Source organism: Portunus trituberculatus, chromosome 4 (assembly GCF_017591435.1).
Source record: "Portunus trituberculatus isolate SZX2019 chromosome 4, ASM1759143v1, whole genome shotgun sequence".
Classification (NCBI taxonomy): domain Eukaryota; kingdom Metazoa; phylum Arthropoda; class Malacostraca; order Decapoda; family Portunidae; genus Portunus; species Portunus trituberculatus.
The window spans coordinates 2804495-2822570 of NC_059258.1; the positions used below are offsets into that span (position 1 = coordinate 2804495).

At 39.6% G+C, this 18076-nt stretch overlaps 1 protein-coding gene across 1 annotated transcript in view; it reads right to left on the reverse strand.

Annotated features, from left to right (window-relative positions):
• LOC123512753 overlaps positions 1–18076 on the reverse strand; it is a 156583-nt gene that overhangs the window by 26267 nt on the left and 112240 nt on the right. The window contains 5 exon segments of the mRNA XM_045269331.1: positions 4222–4378; positions 12113–12165; positions 12168–12254; positions 15219–15348; positions 16431–16525. Of these exon segments, the coding sequence (XP_045125266.1) occupies positions 4222–4378; positions 12113–12165; positions 12168–12254; positions 15219–15348; positions 16431–16525 (522 nt within the window).

An 18076-nucleotide genomic window follows, 5' to 3' on the forward strand; every position in this document is an offset into this window, starting at 1 on the left:
AGTAGAAAGAAAGAGAAACAATGTAAGGAAAGAAACAAGCTTATTTTTCATGCATTAGTTTAAAAATTTTGGTTCCAGTGACGAAAAGAAATATGGAATGGTGACTGATCTAATGTGAGAAAGAGTACGAAGAAAGTAGAGAGAAAGAGAAATGTAAAGAAGAAACAAGCTTATTTTTCCCTTCAATACCTTAAAAATGTTTGGTTCCAGTGACGAAAAGAGATATGGAATGGTGACTAATGAGAGAGTGGGCGGAAGGAGAGAGGGAGGGAGGGAGGAGGGAGGTAAATAGGCATAGTAAAAGAAAGGAAAACACATGTCATCATTTTTCCTCTATTAGTTTCAAAATGTGAGGTTTTAGTGACGAAATATATGTGGAATGGTGACTAATAAGGAAAGGGATGGAGGGAAGGAGGGAGGGAAATAAAGAGGCATAGAAAGAAAACAAGAACACTGGTGATATTTTTCCTTTCATTAGTTTCAAAATTGTGAGGTTTTAGTGACGAAATACATGTGGAATGGTGACTTTGAGCTAATATTGGGAAGATTACGAGTGAAATAGAGAGAAAGAAATATTGTATGGAAAGAAGTTTTTTCCTCCTATAATTAAAAAAATGTGATGTTTTAGTAAAGAAAAGAAATGTGGAATGGTGATCTCAATTTAATAAGAAAAGAATGGGATGGAATTAGATAGAGAGAAGCATTACAAGGAAAGATACACGAGATTTTTTCCCTTAATAGTTAAAAAAAATTGAGGTTTTAGTAAAGAAAGGAAATATGAAATGATCTCAATCTAATAAGGAAAGAATGGAAGGAAATTAGGTATAGAAAAGCATTATAAGAAAGATACACAAGTGATTTTTTTCCCTTAATAGTAAAAAAAAAGTGAGGTTCTAAGGAAGAAAAGGAAGATTAGGGCAGGGAAGTGACGTCGATTTAATAAAGAGAGATAGGAAAAAGTTAGAGAGAGAGAGAGAGAGAGAGAGAGAGAGAGAGAGAGAGAGAGAGAGAGAGAGAGAGAGAGAGAGAGAGAGAGAGAGAGAGAGAGAGAGAGAGAGAGAGGACATTATAAGAAAGGAAATAAAAAAGAGTCACGCATTTACACCCATAATTCTCCCATTACCTTCAAAATCTAAGGTTCTGGTGACAAAAAGAAGGAAAAAAAAAGGAAAATAAACATCAATTTAATAAAGGAAGATTAGAAACGGCTGAGACAGAAAGAATCATTAAAAAAACAGAACGGAAAACAATCACCCATTTTCACCCATAATTCTCCCCATTACCTTCGAAATCTAAGGTTATATTGACAAAAAAAAAAAAGGAAAACATCAATTTAATAAAGATTAGAAGCAGCTGAGATAGAATCATTAAAAAAGACAGAAAAACACAGATAACCTTATTTTTCCCCGTTCAGTTTGGATATATAAGATTCCAAGGACAAAAATAATGATGGAGGGTGTTGGTGCAAGATGATGCGCTAAGGAAGTGTTAGTTGAGGGAGTGTCAAAGGGAAAATGTGGGTGAGGGAATCAGTCTTTTGATAATGGCGAGGAAGATTAATGGCAAGATGAAGAGATGAGAAAACAAAATTAGAAAAGGAGGGAGTGAGTTAATTTCAGCGACGGGAAGAGAGAGAGAGAGAGAGAGAGAGAGAGAGAGAGAGAGAGAGAGAGAGAGAGAGAGAGAGAGAGAGAGAGAGAGAGAGAGAGAGAGAGAGAGAGAGAGAGAGAGAGAGAGAGAGAGAGAGAGAGATATGAGAAAGGAGTATATTAAATGTGTTTGTGTTATAATAAAATAAACAAATTATTCACTAAAGAGAAACAGGAGGAGGAAAACAAAGAAAGTTGAATATATAAAGTATTTTGAGGAGACTGAGGACAGGGAGGACGAGGAGGACGAGGAGGACGAAGACGCGGGCGAGGAGGAGGAGGAAGAGGAGGAGAGGAGGAGGAGGAGGAGGAGGAGGAGGAGGAGGAAAATCCATTGACTCGTTCTCACATCAAATAAGAGATGGGAAAAAGAAAAAAGAAGACCAAAAGATGGAAAAATATCTGAGAGTGGAAGAAAACTAGCATAACATGAAAAAAATAGACGAAGAAAATGGAAACTCACTTATCGCCAATAATTTCATGACAAAAATAAGACAAAAAGCAGGACGAAAAATACACCCATAGAAGGTTTAAGTAGAACACTAAAAATGAACAAATGGTGACAGCAACACGGATAAGAGGAGTAAATATGTAAAAAAAAATAAAGTAAGAACAACCTTAAAAAAAGCAGGAAAATATTAATAGCGCACAAATGATGGCAGTGGCGTGGATAAGAACACAAATGATGATGTGGATAAGAACAGAATGATTAAGTAAGATAAGAAGAAATGAGAATAACCTAAAAAAGAACCAGAGATATATTGGCAGTGCACAGTGGCGTGGAAAAGAACAAAGTAAGTGTAAATAATGCACAAAATAGTGGAACCATGCGTGCTTTGGGGTCCACGGGGTCTCCAAACGCACGGGTTCGAATCCTGTCCACGGTCCGAGTGTAGGTTGGGTTTCCTCACTCAGGGCAACGGTTTCCTAGCGGGTGGGCTTTGAAATAGGAGGTACCACAAATAGTAACCCCTTTAGCCCATAAATTCCCGTGAAAAGCCCACATGGTATAAATAAAAAAAAAATTGTGACAGGAACGTAAATCAGAACAGAGAAAGTGTGTAAAATAAGTAAGAACAGCGTGAAGAAAGAACCAGACAAATATTAATAGTGCAAAAGTGACAACAGTAGTATGGTGAACAGAGTAAATGGCGCACAAATGGTGACAGCAAAGTGGATAAGAACAGAGCACCTAATTGTGTAAGAAAAAATAGTAAGATCAATATGAAAAGACAAATATTAATAGTGCAAAAATGATAACATTAGAGTGGATAAGAATTAAGTAAGAATGAACTACGCACATATAATGACAGCAACGAGGGTAAGAACAGAGTATCTAAGTGTGTAAGAAAAAAAAAAAAAAATAGTAAGATCAAAGTGAATAAGAGCCAGACAAATATCAATAGTGCAAAAATGGTGACAGTAGCGTGGATAAGAACAAAGTAAGAATGAGTTGCGCACATATGGTGGCAGCAACATGGATAAAAGAAAAAAATAATGAGAGCAATGTAAAAAAGAACCAGGCAAATGTTAGCAGTGCAAAAATGGTGACAGTAGCATGGATAAGAACATTAGAAGTGTAAATGGCGCACAAATGGTGGCAGTAACAAGGATAAGAAGTAGACAAGTGTGAATTGGGGACAAATGGCGTTAGGGACACGGATGAAGCGCGAGTCTCGACACCAATAACATGAGGCGAGATTTATTGAAAGCGGCAGGTGTGTTCCGGCGTGATAGTAATTGGTAGTGAGTGATGGCCTCATTAACGGGGCGGCGGGAAAAGATCTAATTACTTACAGGATACACAGCGAGAGAGAGAGAGAGAGAGAGAGAGAGAGAGAGAGAGAGAGAGAGAGAGAGAGAGAGAGAGAGAGAGAGAGAGAGAGAGAGAGAGAGAGAGTACTTGAATGAATTGAGAGTAACTTGAATAAACTTGAATAACTTTAAGGGGGATTTGGGGATAGCTTAAAGTAATCTAGTAACTTGGGAACAATTTAGAGTAACTTGTGACCAACTTGGAATGACTTGAGTGACTTTAGAGTAACTTGAGTGTGAGTTCGAGTGACTTAGTGACTTTAGAATAACTTATTGTGACAGAACGCTTCCCTCTTTCACTGCGACCACTTTCAAAGACTACAGAGACAATTACCAGAGTTTTGAAGAGTATTTATCCTGTTGATAATGCAGGAAACTTGTAAATATATCACTAGAAATACAAAAACATCTTTAAAAACCCTTGTCACTTCATTTAGAGCCTTTGGAAATAGACTATAGAGTTGATTAGCCGAGTTCTAAAGAGTATTAATCCTGTTGATAATGCAGGAAACTTGTAAACATGTCACTAAAAGTACAGAAACATCTTTAAAAACCCTTGTCACATCAACTAGAGCCTTTGGAAATAGTGAAAGTGAGGTAAGGAAATGTTTCAGAAAATGGACCTTAGGAGTGAGTTTCTGTATGTATAAGGGGAAAACTCACTATGGACAACAGAAAGAGTTAAAAAGAGACCTACTTAGAATGCCAGTCTGCGTGCGAGTGACTTAGTGACTTAGAGTGACTTAGGATGACTCACGTGCCACTCTGAGCTGCACGGCGTTGGAGTGACCATCCCCTTCAATGTTGGACGCAAGACAGGTGTACAAACCCGCGTCCTCTCTGCGTACCGGCGTCACCACCAGGGAAGCGTTGTCTCTCCGCCACCGCCGCCCCCCGACCACCATCACACGCCCCTGGGGGAGAGAAGAGCTGGATGATAGAGAAAGTAAAGTTGAAGTCAGACACACACACACACACACACACACAAAAAAAGAATAGTTGGAATATGAGTCGGATGTACAAGAAATCAAAGCGTCACAGTTAGAATGACCTACGTAGACAACTGTATATGAAAAAAAGGAAAGGAAAACAAAGAAAGGAAGCAAAAAGGAAAGCAGGAGGAAAAATAGAGAGAAAGGAAGAAAAGAAATAGAGAAAGGAAAGAAAGAAATAAAGAAAGGAAGGAATGAACTTGAAGATGAAAGAAAATAAAGAGAAAAGGAAGGATGAAAGAGGGGATGAAATAAAGAGAAAAGAGGAAGAAAGTAGAGAAGTAACAGGAAAGAAAAGGGAACAAAAGAAATATACTTCTCGTGGTCTTGGGAGAAAATAAGGAGGATAATGCACGTTTTGTTTCTTACTCCTTAGGGAAGAGAAAGAGAATGGTGATACATATCTTGTCTTAATTCTGGGAGAGAAATGAAGCTTTGTCTTTCCTCCCTTATTCCACCAAGAAAATAGAAAGATGCGTAAATTTTTGTCTTTTCCTGTTGGCGAAGTGAAAAAAAATAATTCACGTTTTTCTTTTTATTCCTTGGTGAAGAAAACATGGCGATACATAATTGGCTTTAACTCTGGTGGGAGAAATGAAGAACGGAGTAATTTTGTTTGCAAGTTCTTGGACAAGAAAAGAGAAAATATGTATCTAACTTAATGTGATCTAACCAAACTTAACCTAACCTAACTTAATGTAACCTAACCAAACTTAACCTAACCTTAACCTTAACCTTAACCTAACCTAACCTAACCTGACCTAACCTAACCTAACCTAACCTAACTTAATCTCAGCCAAACCTAACCTCATCAAATCAAACCTCACCTCACCTAACCTAACCTAACCTAACCTTACCAAACCAAACCTCACCTCACCAAACCAAACCTCACCAAACCAAACCTCACCTCACCAAACCTAACCTCACGTTACCAAACCTAACCTCACCAAACCTAACCTCACCAAACCTCACCTAACCTAACCTAACCTAACCTAACCTCACCAAACCAAACCTCACCTCACCAAACCTAACCTCACGTAACCTGTGTGTCTTGAGATGGAAGAAAATAATAATACAAGTTTTTTTCTCTCTCGATCTTTTGGGGAATAAAAGAGAAGGTTACATATTTTTCTCTTAAACCCTTTGAGTACCAGGACATGTTTTCATATTTATTCTGCTTACTATTTGGTGATTGCATACAGCTTCAGAAACTTATGTGGGGATTAAGATAGTGAAAACTCCAGCCATTAATCTTCTGACCTCCATAGACCCTTCCTAATGTCAATAAAATCATCTAATCACACACAAAACTCAAGGTAAAAATATGTCCCAGTATTGAAAGGGTTAATTGTGAGGAAGGAAAGGGTAACACACGACTCTCTCTCTGAAGCGTTGGAGGAAAGGAAATAAATCAATATATGTTTTCATTAAGACTAAGCCGAAGAGAAGAGGAGAAGGATGCAAATGTCAGCTATCAATCCTGGAAAGAAGGAAAAGAGCAGGATGAGATTAATACGCGCTTCCATTCTTAATCTTAGCTGGGTGAGGAAAAAAGGAGATTGATTCATAGTTTGTCTTTTGATGAGGGAGGAAAAGAAGAAAATGCCAGAAAGAAATGTGTGTCTGTAATAAAAGGAAGAAAATGAATTGAGTTTTTTAATATAGTGGAACCATGCGTGCTTTGTGGTCTGAGGGGTCTTCAAGCGCACGGGTTCGAATCCTGTCCACGGTCCGAGTGTAGGTTGGGCTTCCTCACTCGGAGCAAGGGTTTCCTAGCGCGTGGGCTTTGAGATAGGAGGTACCACAAAAAATTATCCCCTTTAGCCCAGAAATTCCCGTGAAAAGCCCACATGGTATAAAAAAAATGAGAGAGAAAAACTGTCCGAGGTTAGAAACGAAAAAAGAGTCCCACTTATTTGCCAGTTCCTTACAGGTTTGATAGATGACATATTTTGCCTCTTAATTTTGGGAAAGAAAGTTTAATTCAATGTAACCTTAACCCTTTCAGTCAAACATCCCTTCCTCATGATTTTCTTTACAATTTTTCATTTACGTATTTTTTGTAGTAAAGCATCGTTGTTATTCTTGTAATTTAGATGTTACAAATTTCTCTCTCTCTCTCTCTCTCTCTCTCTCTCTCTCTCTCTCTCTCTCTCTCTCTCTCTCTCTCTCTCTCTCTCTCTCTCTCTCTCTCTCTCTCCTATATATCCCATCAGTAAATAAAATGACGGGAGAAAGAAAAATGGACAATAAAAAGTGAAAAGTGAGAAAATAAAATAAAATGAATGAATAAAAAAAAAAAACATATCCTACCATCCTTCCATCCTTCTGTAAACAAAGGATTCAAATCTCCTTAGAAAATCCTAGAATCCTTTTGGGCAGAAGTCGAACCCTCTCGCTGCAGGAATGAGGGATCCAACTTCCTTAATTACTCGCCAAATCAACTCGGAGAAGTGCAGTGATGGTGGTGGTGGTGGTGGTGGTGGTGGTGGTGGTGGTGGTGGTGGTGGTAGTGGTGTTCCTAACTGCCCTAACTAGTTTGTCGGGGCAGCCAAGGCAACACGAGGCTTCCGTTAAGGTTTCTGGTTTAAGGGGAAGCCTCGTGTGTGTGTGTGTGTGTGTGTGTGTGTGTGTGTGTGTGTGTGTGTGTGTGTGTGTGTGTGTGTGTGTGTTAATTTCTTGCAGTGGTGAAGGATGAAGGAAGGAGGAACAGGGAAGGAGGAGGAAGAGACAGGATACGTTTCATAGGAAGGAAAAGAGAAGAAGGAGAAGGAAGAAGAGAGGAAGAGAGGGAGAGAAAGAGGAAGAAAGAGGAAACACGAAGGAAAAGGGAAGAAGGATAAGGAAGAAGAGAGGAAGAGAAAAGAGAAAACACGAATGAAAAGGGAAGGAGGAAAAGGAAGAGAGAGAGAGAGAGAGAGAGAGAGAGAGAGAGAGAGAGAGAGAGAGAGAGAGAGAGAGAGAGAGAGAGAGAGAGAGAGAGAGAGAGAGAGAGAGAGAGAGAGAGAGAGAGAGGAGGAAAAGGAAATTAGGAAAATGAAGAAAGAAAAGAAAAAAACAACGAAATATAGAGAAGAAAGAGAAGGAATAAAAAAGGAAGAGGAAAAGATAAATAAAAATACAAGAAGAAAGAAAAAATAATAATGGTACAAAAAAAGGAAAGGAAGGAGAAAAATGGAAGAAGCAAACACGATACACACAAAAAAAAGAGAAAGAAAAGAAGAGATAAAGGAAAGAGAAAGAGAAGAGGGAGGAACCAGAAGGTGAAAGAAGGAAATAGAGAGAAGGAAGAGTGAAGGAGAGGGGACGAAATAAAGAAATGGAGAAGAAGAAGAGAGGAGAAACGTGACATGAAAGAGGAAATGAAGAGAGAGAGAGGATGAAAGGGGGAAAATGAAAGAGATAGAGAAGGAAACTAAGACCCAAACGAAGGAAGAAGGAAGAGGGGGAGAAAGATGAAAGATAGGCATAAAAGGGAAAAGGAAATAAAAAAAAGGAACAGATAGAAAAAGAGAGAGAGAGAGAGAGAGAGAGAGAGAGAGAGAGAGAGAGAGAGAGAGAGAGAGAGAGAGAGAGAGAGAGAGAAGCTAGAAAAAGATGAAAAGAACATGAATAATAGCAGTAGTAATAGCAGAGTGTACCTAGGGTGGAGGGGTGGGGAGGGACGGTGGAGGGGAGGGGAAGGGGGTCGAGAGGGGGCGGGAGGGGCCAGGTAAGCCATCTCATTATACAGGTAAGCTGGATAATTACCTAGAGGTGAGTTACTTTTGTTCTGAGGAAAGTAATCAGGGTGTGTTGTCTGCAGAGAGAGAGAGAGAGAGAGAGAGAGAGAGAGAGAGAGAGAGAGAGAGAGAGAGAGAGAGAGAGAGTGTGCATTTTATACCTTGTTGAACTGGTGTGTGTGTGTGTGTGTGTGTGTGTGTGTGTGTGTGTGTGTGTGTGTGTGTGTGTGTGTGTGTGTGTATTTTGCCTTGTCTTTTGTTATATAGATGGTGATGCTGTGTGTGTGTGTGTGTGTGTGTGTGTGTGTGTGTGTGTGTGTGTGTGTGTGTGTGTGTGTGTGTGTGTGTGTGTGTGTGTGTGTGTATTTTGCCTTGTCTTTGTTATATAGATGGTGATGCTGTGTGTGTGTGTGTGTGTGTGTGTGTGTGTGTGTGTGTGTGTGTGTGTGTGTGTGTGTGTGTGTGTGTGTGTGTGTGTGTGTGTGTGTGTGTACGTCAAAAATGTCGAAGATTACCTGATAAACCCAAATCATATACGTCTATTCATTGTATATGTATGTATGTATGTATGTATGTAAACCTATAAACACCCATACACCCATAAAAATAAAACTCCCATAATGCAAACACTCCCGCTCACCGTCGGTCGTTACGTGAGTCAAGATCAAGATCAAGAACATAAAATGGAGCAAGGGAAGTGTAGGCATGGCGTGTATGTAAGGCTTGCTGGCGTTACTTACGATGATTGTCTCCGCCTTACGCAGCTCGGGAGGGGCGGGAAATGGCGCGTGTGAACTCCGCCCACCAGACAGCGAGCGGGAGATGATCTAGGCGGCGCGAGTTTGTTTCGTATCAAGGACCTTGTTGTGATGCTCCCCTGCGCCGCGCATACACTAAACTCAGAAGACTCTAGTTGAAGTTTTACGGGTTTCCAAGGCTGTTTTTATGATTCTAGTGACAGGTTAGCTTGATTTTGGGGTTATTGACTCTTAAAACTCCAGTTAATTATCTCTGTGTCTTTTGAAGTGAAGTTATATGGTTTTTTAAGGGTATTTTTATGTTTTTTAAGGGTATTTTTTATGATTCTAATGACAGATTTCTAGATTTTTGCATTATTGACTGTTAAAGCACTCGAAACTCTAGTTAATTATCTCTTTGCCCTTAGAAAATGATTATGATGAAGTTGGACGGGTTTCCAAGGGTGTTTTTTATGATTCTAGTGACAAATTAGCTAGATTATTCTCCTTATTAACTGTAGAAACACTTCAGAGCCCGACTGACCATCTGCGTCCTTTGAAAACATTAATTATGAAGTTACACTGTTTCTTAAGGGTGTTTTTATAATTCTAGTGACAGATTAATTAGATTTTTGCCTTATTGACGATTAAAGCACTCTCGAAAATTTGGCTGTGTCCTTTGAAAATGGTTATGGTGAAGTTACACGTTTTTTTAAGGGTAATTTTACGGTTCTAGCGAGAATTTTCATTTTTTATTTTTGCGTTACTGATTGTAGAAACACTTAAAAAAATCAGGCTAATAATTTCTGTCTTTTAAAAATAATCACTTTGAAGTTATACTATTTTTAAGGATGTTTTTACGATTCTAGTGACAGATTTGCTAGATTTTTACGTTATTTGCTGTAGAAGCACTCTTGAAAATCCGACCAATCATTTGTGTCCTTTGTGAATGATTATGTTGAAGTTACACGTTCTTTTAAGGGTGTTTTTACGGTTTCCAGTGACAGATTAACTAGATTTTTTCGTTATTACTTGTAGAAACACTCTTGAAGCTGGCTAATCACCTCTGTGTTCTTTGAAATTGGTTATGATGAAGTTAGACGGTTCTTTATGGGTGTTTTTAAGGTTCTAGTGATAGATTAACAAACTTTCTACATTATTAACTGCAGAAACATTTTAAAACCAGGCTAATCATCTCGGTGGCCTTCAAAAATAATCATGCTTAAGTTACACGGTCTTTTGAGGGTGATTCTAAGGTTACAGTGACAGATTAACAAACTTTCTACATTACTGATCGTAGAAACACTCTTTAGAACTCGGCTAGTCATTCCTGTGGCCCTTGAAAATAGTCATGGTGAAGTTGTATATGTTTAACGTTGATTTTACGACTCTGGTGATAGATTACAAAGCCTTCTACATTACTAACAATATAAGGACTTTTGAAAACCTGGCTAATCATCTCTGTGGCCTTGGAAAATGGTGGCGAGAGAGCAAAACGCTACTGAATATGAGCCGCTGTGAAAGTCGACGCTCGTGATGATAAACCGTCGACTTTCACAGCGAGAGAGCAAGCCAGGAAGGAAAACACTTGTAAAATATTCCCGGCGAGCGTAAAAGGGAGAAGCTGAGCGTGGATGCAGAGAGGTGGAGATTGAAATGAGTAGAAGGTGAAGCTTTGAATCAGGGAAAAATGAGAGCGAATCCGTATATGGGGAAGGGCAAAGCTAAAGTGAACTGCATGATAAGTGAACTCTTGGTAAACACGGATTGAAATTATTATAGGAAGAGATGAAAGTAAACACTGAGAAAACTGATGAAAAACTTAACTTAGGATTTGCTTTGGTATTAAATGCATATGTGTGTGTGTGTGTGTGTGTGTGTGTGTGTGTGTGTGTGTGTGTGTGTGTGTGTGTGTGTGTGTGTGTGTGTGTGTGTGTGTGTGTGTGTGTGTGTAAAGGTTAATATGAACAGTAACATATGTGAAGACGCAGATAAACACTGAGAAAACTGATGAAAAAACTTAACTTAGGATTTGCTTTGGTATTAAATGCATATGTGTGTGTGTGTGTCTGTATAAAGGATAATGTGAACACGGATTGAAATTGCTAGAAGAAGAGATGCAAGTAAACATTGAGAATACTGATGAAAACTTATCTAGAATTTGCAAAGTCTGTGTGTGTGTTTCACTGTTTGATCTGCTGCAGTCTCTGAGGAGACAGCCAGACGTTACCCTACGGAACGAGCTCAGAGCTCATTGTTTCCGATCTTCGGATAGGCCTGAGACCAGGCACACACCACACACCGGGACGACAAGGTCACAACTTCGATTTACATCCCGTACCTACTCACTGCTAGGTGAACAGGGGCTACACGTCAAAGGAGACACACCCAAATATCTCCACCCGGCCGGGGAATCGAACCCCGGTCCTCTGGCTTGTGAAGCCAGCGCTCTAACCACTGAGCTACCGGGCGTGTGTGTGTGTGTGTGTGTGTGTGTGTACGTGCGTGTGTGTGTAAGTGTGTCTGTATAAAGACTGATATGAACGTGAAGATTTTTTTTTCTTTTATGCAGGAGGGACAGGTGGCCAAGGACAACAAAATATGGATTAAAAGGCTCACTGTGTTGCCAGTTCCCTAAAAGACATGAGAGTTAACCAAAATCCAGGTTAAGATAAGATAAGATAAGATAAGCGAAGGTTAGGTTAGGTTAGGTTAGGTTACTATAAAACAGGCTTGGTTAGGTTAGGTTTGGTTTGGTTCAGTGTTTTTCGTTGGCCAGTTTCCCATACGTCCCTCAGTAAAATGACGTGTTTCCATATTCATTCTGGTTACTATTTGGTGATTCTATACAGCTTCAGAAACTCATGTGGGGGGATTCAAATAGTGAAGACTGACCATTAATTTTCTGAACTCCATACACCCTTCCTATTCTCAATAAAATAGTCTAATCGTACACAAATCTCAAGATAAAAGTGTTTCCCAGTACTGAAAGGATTAAAATAGCGAAGACTGTGGCCATTAATCTTCTGACCTCCATAGACCCTTCCTAATGTCAATAAAATAGTCTAATCGTACACAAATATGAAGATGAGACGTGTCCCAGTATTTAAAGGATTACATAAATAGAAAAAAACTGGATTTAATCAAATGAAATATGGAGAGCCTTACCTGTAACTGAGTAAGTAATGAGTACTCACGTTATGGAGCCAGGTGATGTTGTAGGCAGGTGGATCAGCTCTCACGGAACAGAGAAGCTTACACTGCGTCCCTCCACCACCTCCCTGCCTCCACCTCCACTTCTCCGCCCCCCTTCCACCACCAATTCGGCTTCCGGCACGTCTAGGAGAGAAATGACAAAAAAAAAGGAGATATTCAGAATGTGAGAAGATGTGAATGTGTGTGTGTGTGTGTGTGTGTGTGTGTGTGTGTGTGTGTGTGTGTGTGTGTGTGTGTGTGTGTGTTTGTTGTGTAGTCCATTAGGAAGTGGTTGTGTGTGTGCATGCATCCGTGCTTACTTGTGTGTGTGTGTGTGTGTGTGTGTGTGTGTGTGTGTGTGTGTGTGTGTGTGTGTGTGTGCGCCAATATTCGCGTTTCATACCTTCAGAAAATATCAGAGTTTTCAATGAACTGATCGAGGGATGAAATACAAAGAGAAACACAAAAGAGAAGTATTGAAATAGAAAAAGCATCACTTGTGTTTGTATTCCTTCAATTATTATACGTTGATACAAAGATTTTAGTATTTTAATCTCTCTCTCTCTCTTTCTCTCTCTCTCTCTCGCTCTCTCTCTCGCTCTCGGCCTTTTGCATTCCAGTTCTTTCCTCTTCTAAATAAAGCACAGGAATATTTTTGGCAAGTGACCTTCATTCGCCAAATTGTCCAAAGCTTCACCTGAAATTTCTATTCCTTTATTTATTTGCTTATTTTTTGTCAAGGTGAATTTTGAGAGTTATATATTTTCATTTTATTTTCATGGAGGTTTTATATTTCTGCTTACGTTTCTCTCTCTCTCTCTCTCTCTCTCTCTCTCTCTCTCTCTCTCTCTCTCTCTCTCTCTCTCTCTCTCTCTCTCTCTCTCTCTCTCTCTCTCTCTCTCTCTCTCTCTCTCTCTCTCTCTCTCTCTCCAATTAAGCCCAGAGCTCTCTTCACCTGTCACCTTTAAGAAGGAAGGAAGGAAGGAAGGAAGATGGAAGTAAGGACAGCTACCTTTTCTCTTCTCTCTCTCTCCTCCTCCTTTTACCTCCTTTTCCTTCATTGCTAAGTCCCTCTTCCTCCTCTTCTCCTTCTTCCCTTCTTTATCACTAACTCCCTCTTTTATCTCCTTCATTTTCCTTCATGATCCTCTTTCGTCCTTCTGTATATCCCTTCTTCCTTTCTCCCTCTTCTCCCCTTCTTCTGTCTCTTCTCCTTCCTTCGTCATTCATTCTCCCTAAATCTTTGTCCAGCCGTGTCAGTCTAAGAGGAGGAGGAGGAGGAGGAGGAGGAGGAGGAGGAGGAGGAGGAGGAGGACTGGATTTCACTATTGTTGCTTTCTTGGTGTTGTTTCAAAGAGAGGGTGTTGAGAAGCTCTGTGTTGAAGGTGTTGAACGATTTTGAGTTACAAGGAAGGAGAGAAGAAAGGAAGGAAGAAAGCGGGAAAAAAGAAGTGTGCAGGAAGGAAGGAAAGAAGTAAAGAAGGAAGGATAGAATGAAAGAATAAAGAAATAAAGAAAGAAGGAAGGAAATGGGAGAGAAAGAGGGTGTGCAGGAATGAAGGAAGGAAAGGAAGTAAAGAAGGAAGGATAGAAAGAAAGAATGAGGAAATGCAGGAGTGAATGAGAAAAGTAAGGATAGAAAAGATAGGAAGGAGGAAAAGAAGGAAGGAATGAAGAAAAGAAAAATATAAAGAAAAGCAGGTAAAAGAAATGGATGAAAAGGAAAGAATGCCCCTCCTCCTCCTCCTCCTCCTCCTCCTCCTCCTCCTCCTCCTCCTCCTCCTCTCCTCCTCCTCTTTTTTCTTACCTGTTCACGTTCACACCTTTCCTCCAAGCGAGTTTCCCACATCTTTATGTTAGCAAATCCTTAGGGTGCTGTTACTCCTCCTCCTCCTCCTCCTCCTCCTCCTCCTCCTCCTCCTCCTCCTCCTCCTCCTGAACACCGCCACAAGTTCCCACACCCATCAAGAAAAAGTTACCTGTGGACTCTCTCTCTCTTCAGCACCAAACTCCACTACCACCTACTTTTTGCTCTTCTTCTTATCAATTTCTCTCTCTCTCTCTCTCTCTCTCTCTCTCTCTCTCTCTCTCTCTCTCTCTCTCTCTCTTCCCGCCAAAAGTTAGAATGCTGTCAAGGATTCACGAGATTTCCCGAACCTTGTGTCAGTTTATTTTGGGTGAGTCTGTGCATAAACTCTTTTTCTTTTTCTCTCTTGGCGACTGACCGTTTCCCTTCGTGATCGCCTTCAAAGGAAACGGGGAAGTGGAAAGTTGTTCTGCATTCATACACACACTCAAGTTACAAGTCCTTTTGGAGAGAATCGAAGAAATTATTGGGTGACTATTGAAAAATCTTCGAAATCCAGTTTTTCCTGACTTATGAAGCGAATGCTGTTTTGTTATCGTGTTATTTCACATATTTACCTTTACAACTAAACTATTCCATTTTCTTCCCCCGTGAATATCGTTTTCTTTCATATTTTAATGGTGAACTTTAATAATTTCTGATAGAAAATGGGAAATGTGTGGCTTTCATCTGGTATTAACCCCTTCAGTACTAAGACATATTATTAATTTGAGATTTGTGTACCATTAGACCATTTTATTGCCATTAGGAAGGGTCTATGGAAGTCAGAAAATTAATGACCACAGTCTTCACTATTTTAACCCCTTCTGTAGTGGGACACATTTTTACTTTGAGATATGTGTACGATTAAACCATTTTATTGACATTGAGAAGGGTCTATGGGGGTCAGAAGATTAATGGCCAGAATCTTTACTATTTTAATCCCCCCACATGAGTTTCTGAAGCTGTATAAAATCACCAAATAGTCACCAGAAGGAATATGGAAGCGCGTCCTGGTACTGAAGGGGTTAACAGAAAGCGAACCAAGGATTAGTGTGTTTTCTTTCTTGTTTCGTGTGTTTGTGATTGAGTGGGTAAGTTTGTGGCGGCGCTGGTGGCTGGTGTTGACAGGACGTGTTTGAAGGCAAGGATTGAGAGTTTGTGATGGTTTGAGTTTATGTTCTCTCTCTCTCTCTCTCTCTCTCTCTCTCTCTCTCTCTCTCTCTCTCTCTCTCTCTCTCTCTCTCTCTCTCTCTACTCACAGTACATGGTGATCATAGTAGAAGCATCTGTTATGTTCTCCCTCACGTGTCCTCTCTCTGGGTCTCGTGAGGTGAGGCGACAGGTGAGCTGGGCGTTCCTGTGCTCCTCCCTCAGGTCACTTAGCGTTACCTGTAGAAGGGCATTGGGAAGGTGGATTAATTAAGTTACCTGTAGAAATGGTTAGCGGTGATGAGTTAGTAATTAAAACAATTTTTTTTCATTTTTTGCCATTTTTTCGTATCTGGTTTTACTTTTTTGGCGTTTTGTTGTTTTTATTATTATTTTTCATTTTTTTCGTCTTTTTTTTACCTGTCAATTACCTTTTACCTTTTTTTTTCATGTTTTTCTTACCTTTTATTCTTTTTTTCATTTTTTTACCTGTCAATTACTTTTTTGCCTTTTTTCATGTTTTTCTCATCTCTTTTCATTCTTTTTTCAATTTTTTTTACTTATCTTTTACTTTTTGCTTCTTTCTCATGTTTTCTTTTTTTTTATCTTTTTTTACCTGTCATTTTGTTTTTCTCTACTTTTCCTCACCTGTTTACATCTTCTCATCTTTTCCTCTCTTTTTTTTTCTTCATCTTTCCTCCTTTTTCCGTCTCTTCCTAGCTTTCCACATCTTTTCTTCCTATTCTCACCTGTAATCAATTTTTCTCTTCTTTTTCTACCTTTTCTTCTTCTCTTTATCTCACCCTTTGTCATCCTCTCACTTGTTTATCGCCTTTTTTCTTCCTTCTTCATACTTTTCCTTTCCTTTTCCTTACTCTGTTCATATTTTCTAATCTTTCCTTACCTTTCCTCACCTGTCCTAAGCTGTCTTTACCTGTCTTCACCTTTTTAATATTTTTTCTCCTTTCCTATTTGTTTTCATAGCTTTTCTTACTTTCCCTAACTCTTTTGACCTTTCCCTTACCTTATCTCACTTTTCCTCACCTTTCCTACCTGTTCTTACCTTTTTTGATATTTTTTTTTACCTTTCCTAAGTCTTTTCATAGCTTTCCTTACCTTCCTTCACTCTTTTTCACCTTATCTTACCTTTCCTCACCTGTCTTCGCCTTTCCTCATCTTTCCTCACTCTTTTTCACCCTTTCCTCACCTTTTCCTTGCCTTTCCTCACTCCTTGTCATCTTTCTTCACTTGCCCTAATCTAACCTCACTTTTTTCACCTTAGATCACCTGTCCTCACCTGTCCTCACCTGTCGCCCTCTCACCTGGTTTATAGCGACGCCCTTCTCCGCTGAGGCCCACGTTGCGTCCACCACCTCGCCCTCCAGCAGCCACACTAGACTCGTCACCTCTGAGGATCCTGAAGAAGACGCAGAAGTCATTACCTTTTAGTTTTTTTCACATTTTTCTCTTGTCGTGATGAGAAGGATGTACAGTAACAGAAGGGAAAGGAAAGAGTATGTGTGTGTGGGAGATAAAGATGGTAAGAGGAGGGAAAGTAAAGAGTCATGACCTCAAAAGTCGCAAGTCATTACAGAAAGTCGCAAGTCATTACCAAAAGTCGCAAAAAAAAAGTAGATTTGAAAGTAGCATCGAGTAAAGAGGAGAGAGAGAGAGAGAGGGTAAGAGGAGGGAAAGTAAGGAGTCATGACCTCAAAAGTCGCAAATCATTACAGAAAGTCGCAAATCATTACAGAAAGTCGCAAGTCATTACCAAAAGTCGCAAAAAAAAAACTAGATTGAAAGTAGTATGGAGGATTTTCGTTTTTTTTTTTTTTTTCCTTCTTATTTGAGTTGTTTCTTGATTTGCTGTTGTCGATATCCACCCAGAACACCCCAAAAAAACCACTGCCCCCCAAACACCCCCCAAACACCACCAAACACCCCAAAAACACCCCAAAACATACCCCACTGCCCTCAAACACCCAAAAACACCCAAAAACACCCCAAAAACACACCAAAAACATCCTAAAACATACCCCACTGCTCTCAAACACCCCAAAACACCCCAAAACACCCCAAAACACCCCAAAACACCCCAAAACATACTCCACTGGCCTCGACACCCGAAAAACACCCCAAAACATGCCTCACTCCCTCAAACACCCCAAAACACTCCAAAACACCCCGAAAACGTCACGAAAACATCTTTAAACATCCCAAAACACCCAAAAAACACATCAAACACCCCAAAACACCCAAAAGCACCTCAAAACTTGGCATAGAAAAGTACCTTCTGTCAAATAAAGTAACATCAGGAAAAGTAATACAAAAAAAGTAGTAATACAGAAAATTAGCAAACCCCAAAAAGTAGCAAAAAAATGGAGTAAACCAATAAAAGTAGGAACAAAAAAAGTAACAACTACAAAAAAGTACCAACCTCAAAAAAGTACCACAAAAAAGTGCCAACCACAAAAAAGTACCACAAAAAAGTGCCAACCACAAAAAAGTGCCAACCACAAAAAAGTACCACAAAAAAGTGCCAACCACAAAAAAGTGCCAACCACAAAAAAGTGCCAACCTCAAAAAAGTGCCAACCACAAAAAAGTGCCACAAAAAAGTGCCAACCACAAAAAGTGTCAACCACAAAAAGTGCCAACCACAAAAAAGTACCAAAAAAGTACCAACCTCAAAAAGTACCACAAAAAAGTGCCAACCTCAAAAAAGTACCACAAAAAAGTGCCAACCTCAAAAAGTAGCACAAAAAAGTAGAAGAAGAAGGAGGAGGACGAAGAGGAGGAGGAGGAGGAGGAGGAGGAGGAGTAGGGGAAATATGAGAAAGAGAAAAGAAGAAGGAAAAATCGAAAAATAGAAGAGAAAAACGAAAAAATAGAAGAAAAAATAGAAGAGAAAAACGAATAATAATAAGAAGAAAAAGAAGAAAAACAAAAACTAGAAAAGAGAAAATATG